General features: G+C 49.9%; 1 protein-coding gene across 7 annotated transcripts in view; it reads left to right on the forward strand.

Annotated features, from left to right (window-relative positions):
- Positions 1 to 15,020, forward strand: part of TTLL8 (tubulin tyrosine ligase like 8) — a 46,389-nt gene extending 31,369 nt beyond the window's left edge. For 4 of the 7 annotated variants that reach the window (XM_088795711.1, XM_088795713.1, XM_088795716.1 and 1 more), the window contains exon 13: positions 14,326 to 14,983. In XM_088795711.1, the coding sequence (XP_088651837.1) occupies positions 14,326 to 14,483 (158 nt within the window). In that variant the 3' untranslated portion in view covers positions 14,484 to 14,983. Of the gene's footprint in view, positions 1 to 14,325 lie in introns of all 7 variants that reach the window. The other 3 variants (XM_074326626.2, XM_074326624.2, XM_074326625.2) reach the window with 1 other exon arrangement.
- Positions 15,021 to 15,241: the final 221 nt, after the last annotated feature.

Raw genomic sequence — 15,241 nt, forward strand, 5'->3', positions numbered from 1 at the left:
AAGGGACAAAACCTATATGCATATGAATAGATGGAGAGCACATCATTGAATCACTTCCCTTGCAGGTTTTGGGAAGGAATGCAGCCACAGAGGCTGAGGCTTTCCTTCGCCTGAGGAAGGTGGGGGCTGTGCCCACCTCTGTGAACCGCGTGGGTTCTCCTGTTGGTCCCCACGCCACTGCGTCTGGCTTGAGTTGTTCCTTCCATGAGGAATCTTACTCGTCATTGACTGTCCAGTCATCTGTCTGGGACCAAACAGGGAGGCATAAGGTGCAAACACAAAGGTTTAGCAAAGTCCCTGAAAGGATCCGTGTTACAGACTCTCCTTTCTTTGGGGGCAGATACAAGGAAATAAATGGTTAAGCTGCTGCGTGGCGACAGCGGCTTAAACAACAGAACCGACTCCCTCCCAGTGCCTGCGGCCAGCATTCCAGGGGGGCAGGAACTGCTCTGCCACAGGCTGTGGGGAGCAGTCTTCTTCTCTTCCTGCTTCTGCTGACTGCTGGCAACCCCTGGCGTCCCTTGGCTTATAGACGCACCCCCAACCTGTCCGTGTCCCAGTCTCCCTCTTATAAGGCCACCGTTGTTGGATCAGTCCCCCCCCAGGTGCCCTCTTCTTAACTTGATTACATCCTCAGAGACCCTATTTCACAGATTCCGAGTGGACTTGAATTTGGTGGAGGTGATGAGACGGTTCCACCAGTGCCCTGGGTATTGTAAGTGTGGCCAGAAGGATCGCAGCAGGTGGCGTCCGTGGACATCCGATGTTTGCCTCTGGAGAGAGAGAGAGAGAGAGAGAGAGAGAGAGAGAGAGAGAGAGAGAGAGAGAGAGAGAGGGCGCTCACCTACATGTTTGTACTTGCCAGTAAAATGGCCCATTTTCAGACGTATGATGGCCACTTAGGTGTCCTGTCCTGGAAAGTACCCTCTCAAGTCTTTTGTCCAGTTGTCCTTAGAGTTATGGCTCTCTTTCTTGTTGATTTGTGAGAGTTCTGTGTGTTCTGGATTCTCTTTCAGTTGATTTGCCTCACAAATGCTGTCTCCCACTTTATGATTTGTTTTTTCGTTCCTTTACGGTGTCTTTTGATGTAAAGCAACCTTAATTTTAATAAACTCAATTTGGGCAGCCTTTGCCTCTGTGGTTGGTGATTTCTGTGGCTGGTGTTGTTACCTGAGGTTGTGAAGATCATCTCCAGTGGTGTCTTCTAGAAGCACTGCTCATACATTTTGGTCTTGAATGCTCCAAGAATTGATTTGGCAAGTGCTGTGAGACATGGCTGCCCAACAGGCCCCCATCGGGAAGCTCCGCCTCCACTCTGCTGGCCACCGCTCCCGTGTGGTGGTGTCTCTGCCCTTCCTGGTCAGCTCCCTTGGTCTGTCCATCTGCTCTGGGCCAGTGCCACATGTTTCCATTTCTGTCACTTTGCAGGGTGTCTTGGCACTGCTCAGGCAAGACCCACAAGCTTGTTTTTCTTGTTTGGAAATGACTTGGCCATTCTCGACCCCCCTGTACTTCCATAAAGTTGTAGGATCAGACTGTCAAGATCCACCAAAAAATAAGTAAATAAAAATTAAAAGGTTTTTATTGAGATCGAGTTAAATTCATGTATCAGTTTGGGGAGAACGGATTTATTTATATTATTGAGTCTTACATGGTATATCTCTTCATTTCCTTATCCTAGAATGTCTTTCAATAAACTCCTAGAATTTTCTTTATAATTGTCTTGCACTTTCTTGGTTAGATTTAGATCGATGTGTGTTTTATCTTTTATTCTGTTATAAATAATATCAACTTTTTAGTTTTTCTACAAATTGTGGCTGGATGATAGAAATGAAATTGATTTTGTGAAAATATTTTTTAATCCAATGATCCAGCTACCATTTCTATTGATTCTAATAACATATTTGAAGATTCTTTCGGGTTTTTCACATACACAATTTTATCATCTGATGAACTTTTTCCTGGCATTCATTATATCTTTTATTCATTTTATTTATTTCATTTCATTTCATCATTTCATTTCATTTCACTGTTCAGGGCCTTCCTTCATTCCATTCTTTTTTCTCATCTCATTGCATCTCAGATATATATACTCCGATTAATCATAATCCTTGATTCATGACAGTTTGTTTGTCCTTGCATGGCCCACTTTTATTTAGTTTTAATAATGTACTTAGAACCTGCAAACAGTGACCTGTATGCACCCCTCCCATCAGGCCACTCCATCTCCTTGCATCTCCCCCTGAAGTAACTGTTACCCTTTCTTACTTTTTAACCGTTATCCTTAATCCCATACTTATCATACCCTTGCTTTCCTTTTTGATGAGTTTTCTTGCATCTATGTGTACTCTTTAAAAGATTTTTAATTTTAGCCATTTTTTAAAAGAAGGCCATCAAACATTTTCACTAAATATCAAGTTGCTAAAATCTATCTATATTGCTACAAGTCACTGTAGCTCGCTTCTTTGTGTGAGAATATCCCCATTATTGATCCACTTTCCTGTGGTTGTGCATTTAGATTGCTTCCAGGGTCTGCTTTGTGAGCTGCACCTCTAAGAATGTTCTCACACGTGTCTCTTGTGTACACGTGCCAACGTTTCCTGTGAGTAGAAGCCTAGGGATGGGATTGCAAGCTCACGGCACATGTGAGCGCTCAGTTTCAGGAGATGACAACCAACTGGTTTCCAAAGTGCTTGAAACAATTTCTGCTCTCACCACGCAGGTGGGAGGGATTGCACAGATCCACAGAATCATCAACACTTCGAGTCATCAGACTTTCTAATTTTCACCAAATGGATTTAAGAATGTATCTTGTAGTGATCTTGATTTGCGTTTCTCTGATTATGTTAAACATCTCAGTATGTGTTTGTTGGTTATGTAAATTACCTCTTCTGGAAATGTCTTTTCATGTTTTTTGCCTGTTTTATGGGGTTATTTGTGCTCAGAGTTACTGGGAGTAACTATTGTGAATTGTGATTTGTGTTTCCCATTTTTAACAGGCATATTTTGATGAAGAAATAAAAAAAGACCGTGAATTTTAATGTGACCAAAATTATCAGACTGTTTTAGTCAGTGCTATTTTTGTCTTAAGAAAATTTTCCTTCCCTGAAGTTTAAAAGATTATCTGCCTCCATTTATTGCTAAGAGTTTCAAATTTTGTTTTTGGCATGTGAGTCCTAATCCATCTGAAGTTGATTTTTGCATATGGTGGGAGGTAAGATTCAAATGTTATCCTTGTCCTTTTGGAGAGCAATTTTTTTCAGTTATATATTGAAAAGTCCCTTTCTCCCCTTCCCATGAACTGATATCCCACTTGTGTACATGTGGAGGTCTGTTTCTGGACCATCTGGTCTGTTCCACTGGTATAGTTTCATCTCCTGCACCCATGACAAGCTGTCTTAATATTGGGTGGGGTAAGTTGACTCTCTCTGCTCATCCTCCTCATGGTCCTGGTCCTTCTTGGCCTCATTCCTGTCTGTACAAATGTCATAATTGTCTTTATCAAGTTCCACAGAAATTCCTACTGAGATTTTGGTTGGATTTCCATTGAATCCACAGATCCATTTTGGGGGAATTAACTAATGAAATCATATCTTCCTACCTATGAGCATGGTATATTTCTCCATTTATTTAAATCTTTAAATTTTATAATTTTCACTTTCTTTATCTGAAAAAAATTTTTTTCCTAATTTTCCCAATAGAGATGCTATACATTTTTAATTAGATTTATTCTTAGTTACTTGATGTTCTGATACTACTGCCCATGTTGTCATCTCTGACTTTTCTCATTGTTTCTGCTGGTGTATAAATTGCGCTGACTCTTACATGTCAATCTTCTGTACAACCATATTTCTAAACTCTCTCATTATTCCTAAATATTTGTATATTCTTTTGAGTTTTCTACAAACAGCCTTCTGCCTTCCACTCCAGCCTGGTTGCCTCTAATGCCTTTGTCTTGTTTTACTGTCCTGGCTAGAACTGCCTATGCAATGTCGGGCACCATTGTTGAGCTCCCCATTTTAAAGGGACTGTTTCTAACCTTTCCTCATTTAGAATGTCATTTGTTCTAGGTCTTTATAAAGATATAGGTATGATATATAGATATAAATGTATAGACTCTCTAGCATATTAAGTTTCTTTTAATCCTTACCAAGGATTCTTATTATAAATGTGTAGTGGATTTTCTCAAGAACTTTTTTGCATCTGAGGCTATCATCACCTTTTATTCATTTGTACTATTAAAGTGGTGAATAATATCAATCAATTTTTGATCGTTAAACCAACCTTGCATTCCAGGACTGAATCCAACTTGATGTTGGGTTTGCTATATGGCTGGATTTACTTTCTTGGATGTCGTTAAAATTCATTCTCAACCACATTGACTCATTCATTCTCCTGTTGGTAAACATTTATGTTGTTTCTCGTTCAGACTATGCCAAACAGTGCTGCTAAGAACATTCTTGACTTTGGTAAATATGTGTACACCTTTCTCTTGCAATGCAGTTGCTGGGTCATGCACTCAGCTTTGGTAGACACTCCTAAGGAATTCCCACGGTGACTGTGCCAGTGTCCCTCCCACCACAATGTGCAAGTGTCCCCGTTGCTCCATACTCTTGTCAACACTAGATATTATCTGTATTTTATTTTAGCCATTCTAGTAGTGACTTGTAGTAGTTCTGGATACAAGTCCTTTGGTGGGTATAGGTATTAAAAGTGTCTCTTCATTCTGTGATTTGTCTTTCATGCTCTTAATCACATCTTTTGATACACATAAATGATTAATTTCAGTATATTTCAATATTAATTTTTTATTTTATGATTAGCACTTTTGTTTTCCGTTTGAGAAATTTTTGTCTATCTCAAAGTCCTAAAAATTGCACTTCCGTTTTCTTATAAATATATTTTTCTAAACGTATCCATATTAGTTGTAGTGTTTGACCTTCACATGTAGATCTGTATTGCATCAGGAATTGTTTTAGTGTCTGGTGTGATGTTAAGAGTCATTATGTTTCTATATTGAAGACACTGTGCTTCCCTCACTGTGCTGTACCATTATCATAAAACAGGTGACTGCATATATGATGTTCGCTGTTTGGACTTGACTCTGTTCCAGTTGTCTGTCTGCCTTTATTTTTCATGTTTCTGCAGCAATAATGCTACAAAACAGCCCCTTTGCCAACCTCAGTGGTACTTCTTCAACAAGTGTTTATGTCTCACATGTCTTCTGGTCGGCTGCAGCACTGTTGGGTGCTCCTGGGAAATGATGAGCGGGGCTCCAGGCTGCAGGTGGGGTTCAGATCTGCCCCATGTGTGTCCTTGTTCTGGGACCAGTGGACCCCCAGGGTGTCTTCTTCACGTGGCAGATGGTGTAAAGACAAGAGACAAGCCAAGCCATGCCCGTGCACAAAGGCTTCTACTCCCATGACATCTGCACACATCCCACTGGCCAAACTCAAGTCAGTGGGTGAAGAACGACACACTGCAGCTGGCGGGGAGAGGAGGAATGTGTTCTTAACAATAACCAACTATGTGACAATCCAATCTGTTGATCACCAGTATTCACTTACCTGTGACAAACAAAATACACTTACAGCCCCAGCTCCAAAAGCCTGCTCAGTCCCAGCACAGGCTCCAGGTCCAGGATTCCACACCATCCCTCTTCCGCTGAATAACTACAAGCCAGAAAGACAGGTTGTCCAGTCTGGGATCCTTCCTTAGAAAGTATTAACTTAGCCTGTGGAAGCTGGCAGAAGACACGAGACTCCTGGGGCAGAGATGAAGGACTGTATCACTGATGGCCCAGCATAAGCATCAGCATGTGTGTGTCAGCTCCACAGTGGTGACACACTGTGGCCCAGGTGGACCGAATACATACAATGAGCTCAGGGAACTCACTGTTTCTCCAGTAAGCAGTGTCCTGGAGGGAGACATTACTTCGCCACGATCAATGGCCCAGGTGAAGGGTGGCTGGGGCCTTGCTGTACCTGGAAAGACTGAAGGAGCACATGAGACCTGAGGAGGACCTCTCCCGTATGATCCACCTGAGTGCACACACATGCTCACACACATGCACACATGCTCACACACGCATGCTCTCACATGCACACATGCTCACACATGCTCTCACACACACATGCTCTCACACACATGCTCTCACATGCACGCATGCTCACACAATGCTCTCACACACACATGCTCTCACACACATGCTCTCACATGCACGCATGCTCACACACATGCTCTCAAACACGCTCACACACATGCTCTCACACGCACACATGCTCACACATGCTCTCACACACACATGCTCTCACACAATGCTCTCACACGCACACGATGTTCACACATACACATGCTCACATACACATGCTCACACACATGCTGTCACATGCACACATGCTCACACACATGCACACACGCTCACACGCATGCTCTCACGTGCACACATGCTCAACACACACATGCTCTCACACGCACACATGCTCACACACACATGCTCTCACACAATGCTCTCACACGCACACAATGTTCACACATACACATGCTCACATACACATGCTCACACACATGCTGTCACACGCACACATGCTCACACACATGCTGTCACGCACACATGCTCACACACGCTCTCACACGCACACATGCTCACACATGCTCTCACACACATGCTCACACACACATGCTCTCACACACATGCTCTCACACAATGCTCTCACACAATGCTCTCACACGCACACGATGTTCACACACATGCTCACATACATGCTGTCACACGCACACATGCTCACACACATGCTGTCACACGGACACATGCTCACACACATGCTCTCATGCACACATGCTCACACATGCTGACACACATGCTCACACACACAATACTCACATGCTCACACGTGCGCACACGTGCACACACCGCATGGTAGAATAGGATGGGGAGCTGGTCCACGGCACTCTGCGATCCCACAGGCAAACCCTCAGCCCCTCTCAGGGGCAGGCTCTGTGCTGTTGTTATTGGAGAGTGGACTCTTCTTGGCGCGGTGTCCAGGCTCTTGGCGTCTCGAGCAAAGAATTGAACAAGGCACAGAAATAAAGTGGTGAAAAAGGAGTATATTAAAAAAGATAGTACACTCCAAAGAGATAGGAGAGGACCCGAGCAGAGAAAATGGCTCAAGGCTATTATCAAAAGAAAAAGTACACTCCAAAGGGTTTGGAGTGGGCCCCTGAGCAAAAGCAAGGTTCAAAGTTGCTGACCGGCGAGGACTTGGAGTTTTCATCCCTTTTTTTTTTTTAGAATGTGCTGTTCCTTTCCGGGTGTCGGACCACTTGATTGACACCTGTGATTGACAAGAGAGTATTATCTCCTCTTTTTATACTGTGCATGTTCCTTCCCAGAATTCAGTCTGTTATAATTATATTAATGAACTTCCCGGCATATGTATGATATTGTAATGATGGTATAATGAGGCCCAGGTGAAATGAAGGTAGTTGTGGACTTTACTGCACAGGTTTCAGTGGCTGGTTTAATCTAGTTGGGTATTTTGTACCCGTTTGTTCCTCATATGGTGTCATGCAGGGTGTCATGCAGGGTCTCAGCTCCTGCTCCCCACACAAGAACGCAGGACACCGTGAGGCCTAAAAGGAACACCTACGGAGCCATAGGTAGGGGAGTCACACCACTATATTCTCGCTGGCGGCTGGGTTGGAGACACAGGAGGCAGGAGCCACACGATCCGCAACCCGCCATCCACTTCTCTGCCAAGCAACCCCACTTGCTAGCTGCAGTCCACGCTTGCTAGTGTAGCCACGGCAGTTATATCAGTGGCTAATGGCTAACCAGTAGCAGCTGATGGCCAACTAGTCACAGCTGATGGCCATCTACCTTTCCTCATGAGGCCGAGCCAGCACCTTTCCTCGTGAGGCCGAGAGCCTGGAAACTGCTCTCTGGGGCTCTGTCCCCACATAGGGGTAGATAATTACAATGAAAAGGGGACGTTTTGGGCAGAGAGGGGAGGTCTTTTGGGCGGTTGGTCACATTCTGTGGATTATGCAGGAACGCAGAGACCCGATGCCTGTCTCTAACTGCCTGCCTTGTTCTCCCTTTGAGAGACGTGATCCCCATAAAATCTCTATGGGAAGTTAAGGGACAGAAGGTCTTTTCTTCTGTATCTGCTTCCTGCTGGGCAGGGGCGTAGAGCTGTCCCCACCCACCTATTGGGACATATTGGGGGATTCATGGAACTCTCGCCTTATCTGATCTTAGATGAGAGGAAGGGGTCCCGAGATCCTTTTGGAAGACCGTGCTGGCTTCTTTGGTTGGGACTGGCAATCTTGCTGGGGTATCCTCTGTATCCCAAGGTCCCTGAATAAGGAAAAATTGACTTTAATTAATAAATCCATTAGCTCTATAGACCCTGTGGCCGATCAACCAGTCACTCAGGTGGCGTCAATTGTGCAGGAGCTGGGCCCCGACCTGGTAGGAGAGAACATTAGGCTTCAATGATTACAGTCAAGTATGAATCACAAGTTGTAGGGTAATTACCTAAAGCAGGGGGAGGAGCTGAAAGACTGGGGCAGAGGACACTTAAGGAGAAGGAAACTTAAAAGTCCTTCTGGAAAGAAAACTTAAAAGTTTTTCAGTGTGTGGGGGGGCTACTCATTGGCCTGTATCACTGTGATTACACTCCTGACTCCATTTCTGCAGCAAGTCTCGGCTCTGCCCTCTGAAAGTTCCAAAACATCATCCTCCGTGGCCTTCCATGAAGGACACGAAAGCACATTGTGCGTGAGGGGGGCGTTTTCTTCTGGCCTTAGAAAGCTGGGTGGTCAGGTCTGCACGAGGCAGAAGCACCGCCCCTCTTGCCGGCTGTCAGTCCTTTTGCAATATCACTTTTCCAAAAGGACATTTTTTTCACGTGTGTATTCTCGCTAACTTTGTGTTCCCAAATCCACACGCCCTCTACATGTAGTCCTAGGTGCTTCGGACACATCGGGCTTCTCTGGGCTCAAATCCACAACCTTTCTAGGAGCTGCCTTGTCCAGCTGAGGGCACCACGTGTTGTGTCTGCTTGCTCGCAGGCCGTGAAAGATTTCATGAGTCAGGTAGAAATATAAAAGGAAGGTTCATTGAAGTCAGAGGAGGGTCCGCTGGGCAGAATCTGCTGGGAACTACGGCAAACTACTGGGTGGAGACTTTGTTTGGTCTCAAGTTTTATATTTTCTAACCAGGATGTAAATTGCTTCCGCCATAGTGGAATTTTCTGTTGAGTTTGGCTTTGTCCTTGGGGTAGGGGAAGGTGCAGTTAAACCAGTTATTGGCAACCTTTGCATATGTTATGTAGATTAAAGTTGGAGCCAGGTGTGAATCCCACACAGATGTAAAACCTCTCCCAAGTCACAGGGCCAGCACTGGGCTGGAAGCAAATAGACACTTTGAAAGTGGCGTGCACAGCAAGCAGAAGCAGTAAGGCCCAGCAGGAAGGAAGGGAGAAAGAAAAGTTTTCAAAAAGCCCCAAGCCAAACCACACCCGTCAAATCAAACCACACCAGAGATCCAAATCTCAAACTGAAGATATAGATGTAGTGCCACTGTAACCCGAGGCCAAAGGAGTCCGGGGCTCGTGCTGCCTGCGCCACCCAGCTAATAGACCAACTGTGGAGAATAAGCAGAATAAGACCGACTGGGTCATAGAATAAGCATTTATTATCAGAGCACCGGTGGTCTGAGAACGCAGCGGGTTAACACCTCCAAACACTGCTGTAACATTCTCAGACCGGCTGGGGGTATTTAAGGAAAATCAGGGCGTTCTCCCAGAGGCTGCAGGACATCCTGGGAGTCTGTTCTCATTTCATGACGCCCTTCACCCCCCTCCACCCCCCTCCACCCATGTCGTCATATCTTGTGGCGCTGGGTCCCAAACGGTGGGGGAGTAACCTGGGAAAATGCTAAGCGATAGAGTTTGTAATTAGCAAGCATCTACAAGGTGATCTTCTAAGATAAGGAGCAGGAACTGGGACCGGGCATCCCTGAGCATTCTGAGTACAGGGGGCCCAGCTGGGCCCTGCTTCACCACCTACAATCTCTCTGTCCCAACACCACGTGGGGCCTTCCTGAGCGCACGCAGGGTGAGGCGCCCAGCCCTGGGCCTGGGCGGGAGGCTGAGCCCTCCTAGGCTTTTCCAGCTGGAGGCGTTTCTCGCTGTGTCTGTTCCTGGGCTTGGGTGCCTCCGACCCTGTAGGAGCTAATGCAGCCACAGGTCCCCTAGAGGTGCTCACCCAGCTTCAAGGGCTCCTCAAGGAAGGCCCACGGGATGGCTCCCTGCCCTCTTTTTCCTTTTTCTGGTTTGGAGGTTATACACTCTGTTTCTGGTCTTTTAGAGGCTGCCTCAAAATCACTAGTCGTGTGCTTAAGCTATCAAAGTCTAAAGTTAAGAAAGTCGTACTTTTACCCCCACCCAGACAACACGATGACCCCCAAACCTCGGGACACTTGAAGCCCCCACTCCCTCTGACTCTTGCTGTTGTCCTGCTGTTTGTGGGTTTTTAACCCCACTAGCCATTTTAATTCCCATTGCTGGTACATCAGTGATGTTTAGGTTTACCCACGTGCATTCTGCTGCAGACACATTCTCTAAATGTCCCTTAGGCAGCGCCTGGTGGGGACACACTCAGACTAGTTATTGGCCTACAAATGTCTTTTTCACGCTTTTGGGGGGATGAGATAGTTTCTCTGCAGGACGAGTCCAGGTTGGTGGCATTTGTCTCAGCACTTGAGGGCATTGTCCTCCTATCTTGGCTTTTTCTGCTGCTCTCGGAAAATCAGCAGGTCTCCTCGCTCTCCCAAGTGAGCCGTGCCTCATTTGCCTGCTGTTAAGCCTGTTTCAATGCTGCGTCTGGGTGTGTGGCTTTATTTTTATTTACTGTAATGGGGTTCCGTGGTCTCCTCTAACGTGCCACTTGTGGCATTGGTCAGTTAGGAGACATTTTCAGCCATTATCTCTTTAAATCGCCCGCATCTCCTGCCCTCCCTCCCTCCTTCCCACCAGAACTCAGAGGGATGTTTGCTAAACCTGAGTCTCTCCCTGAATCTCCCTTTCATTTGTTCACTTTGTTTCCTGTGCTGCATTCTGAAAGTCTCCTGATCTGTTTCCAGTTCATTCTGTCTTCATTGGTGTCTAGCACACTATTAATCCATCTGTTAAAATGTTAAGTTTAGTTATAATAGTTTCATTGTTTTAGAAGTGCTGCTTAAAGGTATTGGGTCATTTTTGGAGTTTCTTTCCCTTGCCTATCATTTCTAAATAGTATTTGAAGATATACAGTCAGTGTTATTCAGCGTCTGATGAGGTCTGATGATTCTAATCTGTTCATGCTTGTGCCACCGCCCATTCTGCTGGCAAGTTCTCACATTTTATGATAAACAGCTCATTTTCTTTAAACAATCAATTGTGGGGATTCTTTGCATTCCTTCAGAACGCAGGTCTTTGCCCTGCCAAACTACCACGGAAGGTGCTCAGGCATCGCTTGAAATCCACAGTGGGAAGCGTTGGTGCCCACCCCGCCCCCACTCCAGGATTTCTCAGGAATTTCTTGTATGGATGGTTTGGGGGCTGACAGGCTCTGCGTGCTCTGGGATTTCCCCCCATAGCTCAGCACCTGGGAGCTCCCCCGCCTGCAGTCCCCAGGGCAGGGAAGGCATAGCCCTCAGGGTTGCTGCTTCAGTGAGGTGTGTCTATCACACCTCTTAAGGGTGGTCTTCTGCTCCCCACACCCTAGAGGCCTGAGGACCTGGGCGCCAGCAGCCTGAGCTGGCAGAGCCTCAGAAGGAAGCTCTCAGGGCTCTGTGGGGTCCCTCCCTGGCCTTGACCTAGTCATTCCTTGCTACTGTGCCAGTTTTGTGTTGCTTTTAAGAAGATGTGTTTCGTATTTTATGGCCCGGTTTGGTGGTTTTCCCCAGAAGGGTTGGTCTGGGCCCCAGAGCGAGAGTTCTTGCACACACCCCTGTCCCCTCCACCGGCCTCCCTCCTCCCTCTTTCACCCCAGACCTCTCAGCTCCTCACACCCTCTCCCAGGGCCCAGGGCTCCCTCTTCTCCTTCCTCCATCGTACACACCGCGGGGAGCCCGAGCTCATGGCCTGGTGGCCTGGCGGCCTGGCACGTTAGCCGGAGCCTGGCCCAGTCCTTGGCTTGGAGCTGGCGTAGCCTCGTCCCTTCTGGCTCCATGGTGGGCCCTGTTGAGCCCCGGTTTGCATCGGTGGGCAAAGAACTGCCCCACACAGCCGCCACCCTTGGCCGCTGTGCCTGCTTACCCCCGAGACTCGGCCTCCCCACCCTGTGCCCAGCGTCCACGCCCCCACCTCCTGCCTCCCACACTTTCATGGGCCTGCCACGCATGCCCTGGCCTGTCCTGTGGGCCAGGCGGCCCCGGCCCCTTGGGGAGGCTTGTTTCCGGGCTCTGGCTCAGCATTTGCTCCAGGCTCCAGGAAGCTGTAGGCTGCTTTGCATAGGCACTGGCTGGCCCCATCACTACTCACTCCACCCAGACCCCACCAGGAATACGGGGAGGAATGACTCAGCCAGGCCATTGGCAGTGGGTGGCTCCGGCAAGCTGGTGTCCTGGCAGGGCCTGAGGTGCTCCTGGGTGGCCTTGCTGGCTGGGAAGTACCCTGAGGCCCTGATCGCCTGGGGAGCGCCCATCCTTCCCCATCTTTCCCCCCTCCTCCCCCTTCCCCATCCCACTAAGGGCCACACACAGCCCCAGCACAGACAGGAGAGGAGGGTCTTGGCACCAACGCACTGCACTGCCTGAGGAGGGCTGGCTAGAGACCTGGGAAATGGCCTCAGCGAGGGCAGTGGCTGGGGCCCAGAGGATAAGGGTGGAGGCCACAGGAGTCTGGCCAAGGGCCCGGCCTCTTGGGGGGTCTTAAGAGCTCACCTGCCTGCTGGCCTCACCCGCCCTGGGGTGTTGGAGGAACTGTGAAAACCCCTGTGAAGCAGCAGCTCCCATCTGTCCCCACAGGGAGGGGGGGGTGGAGTGGCCTCGCAGGGGCCTGCCTGTGACAGCCTCTGCTGGGCCACCCAGCTGCATGGCCAATGGCCAACACAGAGCCCCCCTGCCCATGAAGTAGTTCTGCCACAGCCGCTAGTGCACCACAGGCAGTTAGTGGGCAGAGTAGCCTCACACTGGGAGCAGGGGCCCATCGGTCAGCGCTTGGTGAACTTGTGGCCCTGACACACCAATCTCCCTTCAGAGCCCCTCCAGCCACTGACGTGCCTGAAGCTCTGGGTCCCGGTCCAGCGTGCCTGCAGAGGGCGTGGGCAGCTGCCAACTGGCCCTTGTCTCCTGGCATCCAGCCCCAACTGTGCCCCCCATCTTGGTCGAGCTCCAGGGGTCTGAGCTCAGGAATGCCAGGGCAGAAGGGCTGGGTCTCTCTGGGCCTGGGCTGTCTTGAGGAGGGCCAGGGGCAGTTCAGGGCGGAAGAGGGCTGGGGAAAGTGGCTCCCCTCAGGCACAGTGGGAGGGCCCACAAGAGGAGGCAGGATGGGGGTCAGAGGGCCAGGGGCCCTGCAGTGCCTGCCCGCGCCCATGTGAGCCCTGGAGCCACCTCCTTGTGGGTCTGCAGGCACCCTCCACACAGCACAGGCTGAGAAACAGTCCAGGGGCCCTGGCTGGGCACCGCTGGCTCCTGCGCTGAGGGCAGGCGCCCCTGCTGGCTCTGGGGGAGGCTCATGGTGGTGATGGGGCTATGAGCTCCAGGGCAGTTGAACTTGCTCATGATTTCCTGCAGCAAGCCCTCCAACTGCTTCCCCACAGGCAGAGGACTAGCAGGACCAGGGTGGCTGCCCTGGGCCCACCTATTGCACCTGGCTGGGACCATCCGGGCTTCTAGGGTGGGGAATGAGAGCACATGAGCAGGGCAAGGCGGACCTCCCCACACCCACTGCCATCAAACCAGAGACCCTACGCCCTCAGGACCCCACTCCTTGCCTTGAGTGGAGGTCTCTGGTTTTCTGAGGCGGGGAACAGAGTGGGGTCTGTGTGGGAGTAGGTAGGCTTGGAAGCTACCTAGCTGGGACTGGACTTTCAGCGGATGAGGGTGGCCTTGAGGGGCGGGGTACTACAGGTGTCCTCTCTGGGGCCAATGGGCGTGGTCTGGGTGGTGGGCGTGACTTCATGCACTGATGGACCACTCCATGGGTCTGGTGGGTGGCCTCCGGGCGGGGTCTGGGCTGGTGGGCGTGGTCTGGCCAGTGCAAGCCGTCTGGGCAGGTGGGCTGAGAGTGTTCCAGGCAGGTGTGCACGGCCTCAGGACCTCTCTCTCTCCCCCAGGGCTGCCGGGGGACCTCCCCACGCTGCCGTGTCTAGTGTGCTGCAGCTCGCTGGCGCCCGCCCGGTCCTGCAAGCGCTGCCGCTCCTTCTGCACCGCGGTCCTGCACGGTGCCTCCTTCGTGCCGCTCGGCCGGCCTGGCGGCCCAGGAACGCCGTGACACGGAGGACCAGGACCCGACGGACGCGTCGAAGCCTCCAGAGCGCGGCTTGTTTCTTTGGAATCTCCACGTAGATGAGGGACCTTGTATACAGAGCTATTTTAGCGAAATTGTGCAATCTTAACCGTGGTATTTCTTATGGAGCCCCCACCGCATACCAATGCCTGCGCCCCATGCTCACATCCATACCCCGTGTATCCCAAACCCAACTTGTGCCCCACCCCACAACCCGCACCCCTCGCCTTGTCCCTGCCCCAGCGCAGGCAGAGGAGAATGAGCTGCCCCTCTCCAAGGTGCTCCTCCTGTGGAGCCCCTCCTTGCTAAAAGCTCCCCATCTCTAGCCAGAGCTCAGACAAGGCTGCGACTTATTCATTCATTTATTCAACAAGTCTTGCTCTGCTGGTCCAGGCTTTTTGCACTCGTGTCTCCTTCCAGCATGGCCCTGGACGAGGGGGTGCAAGTGGTGCCCGCCCTGGGCCAGACTCTCACATCCCACAACAGTTGGACTTCTGGGCCCTCTGGCTGTCAGTGAGCCTCGCGGACTTTGGAACCCCAGGGTGGGGGGAGCCCCTGTGGACTCTGTGGGCTCAGGCTGGGTGTTCTAGGCCCCCAAGTCCACACAGGACTGGGGGTGGGCTGTGAGGAGTTGCCAGGGCCAGCTGTTTGTCGACAGTGGGAGGGTCTGTAGCCCCCAGCCCTCAGAGACAAGACAGGAGCCCTGAGGGAGAGGGGCCCATCCCCACCATGCTTCTCCCCCC

The sequence above is a fragment of the Rhinolophus sinicus genome, chromosome 1 (genome assembly GCF_057876585.1).
Source record: "Rhinolophus sinicus isolate RSI-liver-muscle chromosome 1, RSI-T2T, whole genome shotgun sequence".
In the NCBI taxonomy this organism is placed as follows: domain Eukaryota; kingdom Metazoa; phylum Chordata; class Mammalia; order Chiroptera; family Rhinolophidae; genus Rhinolophus; species Rhinolophus sinicus.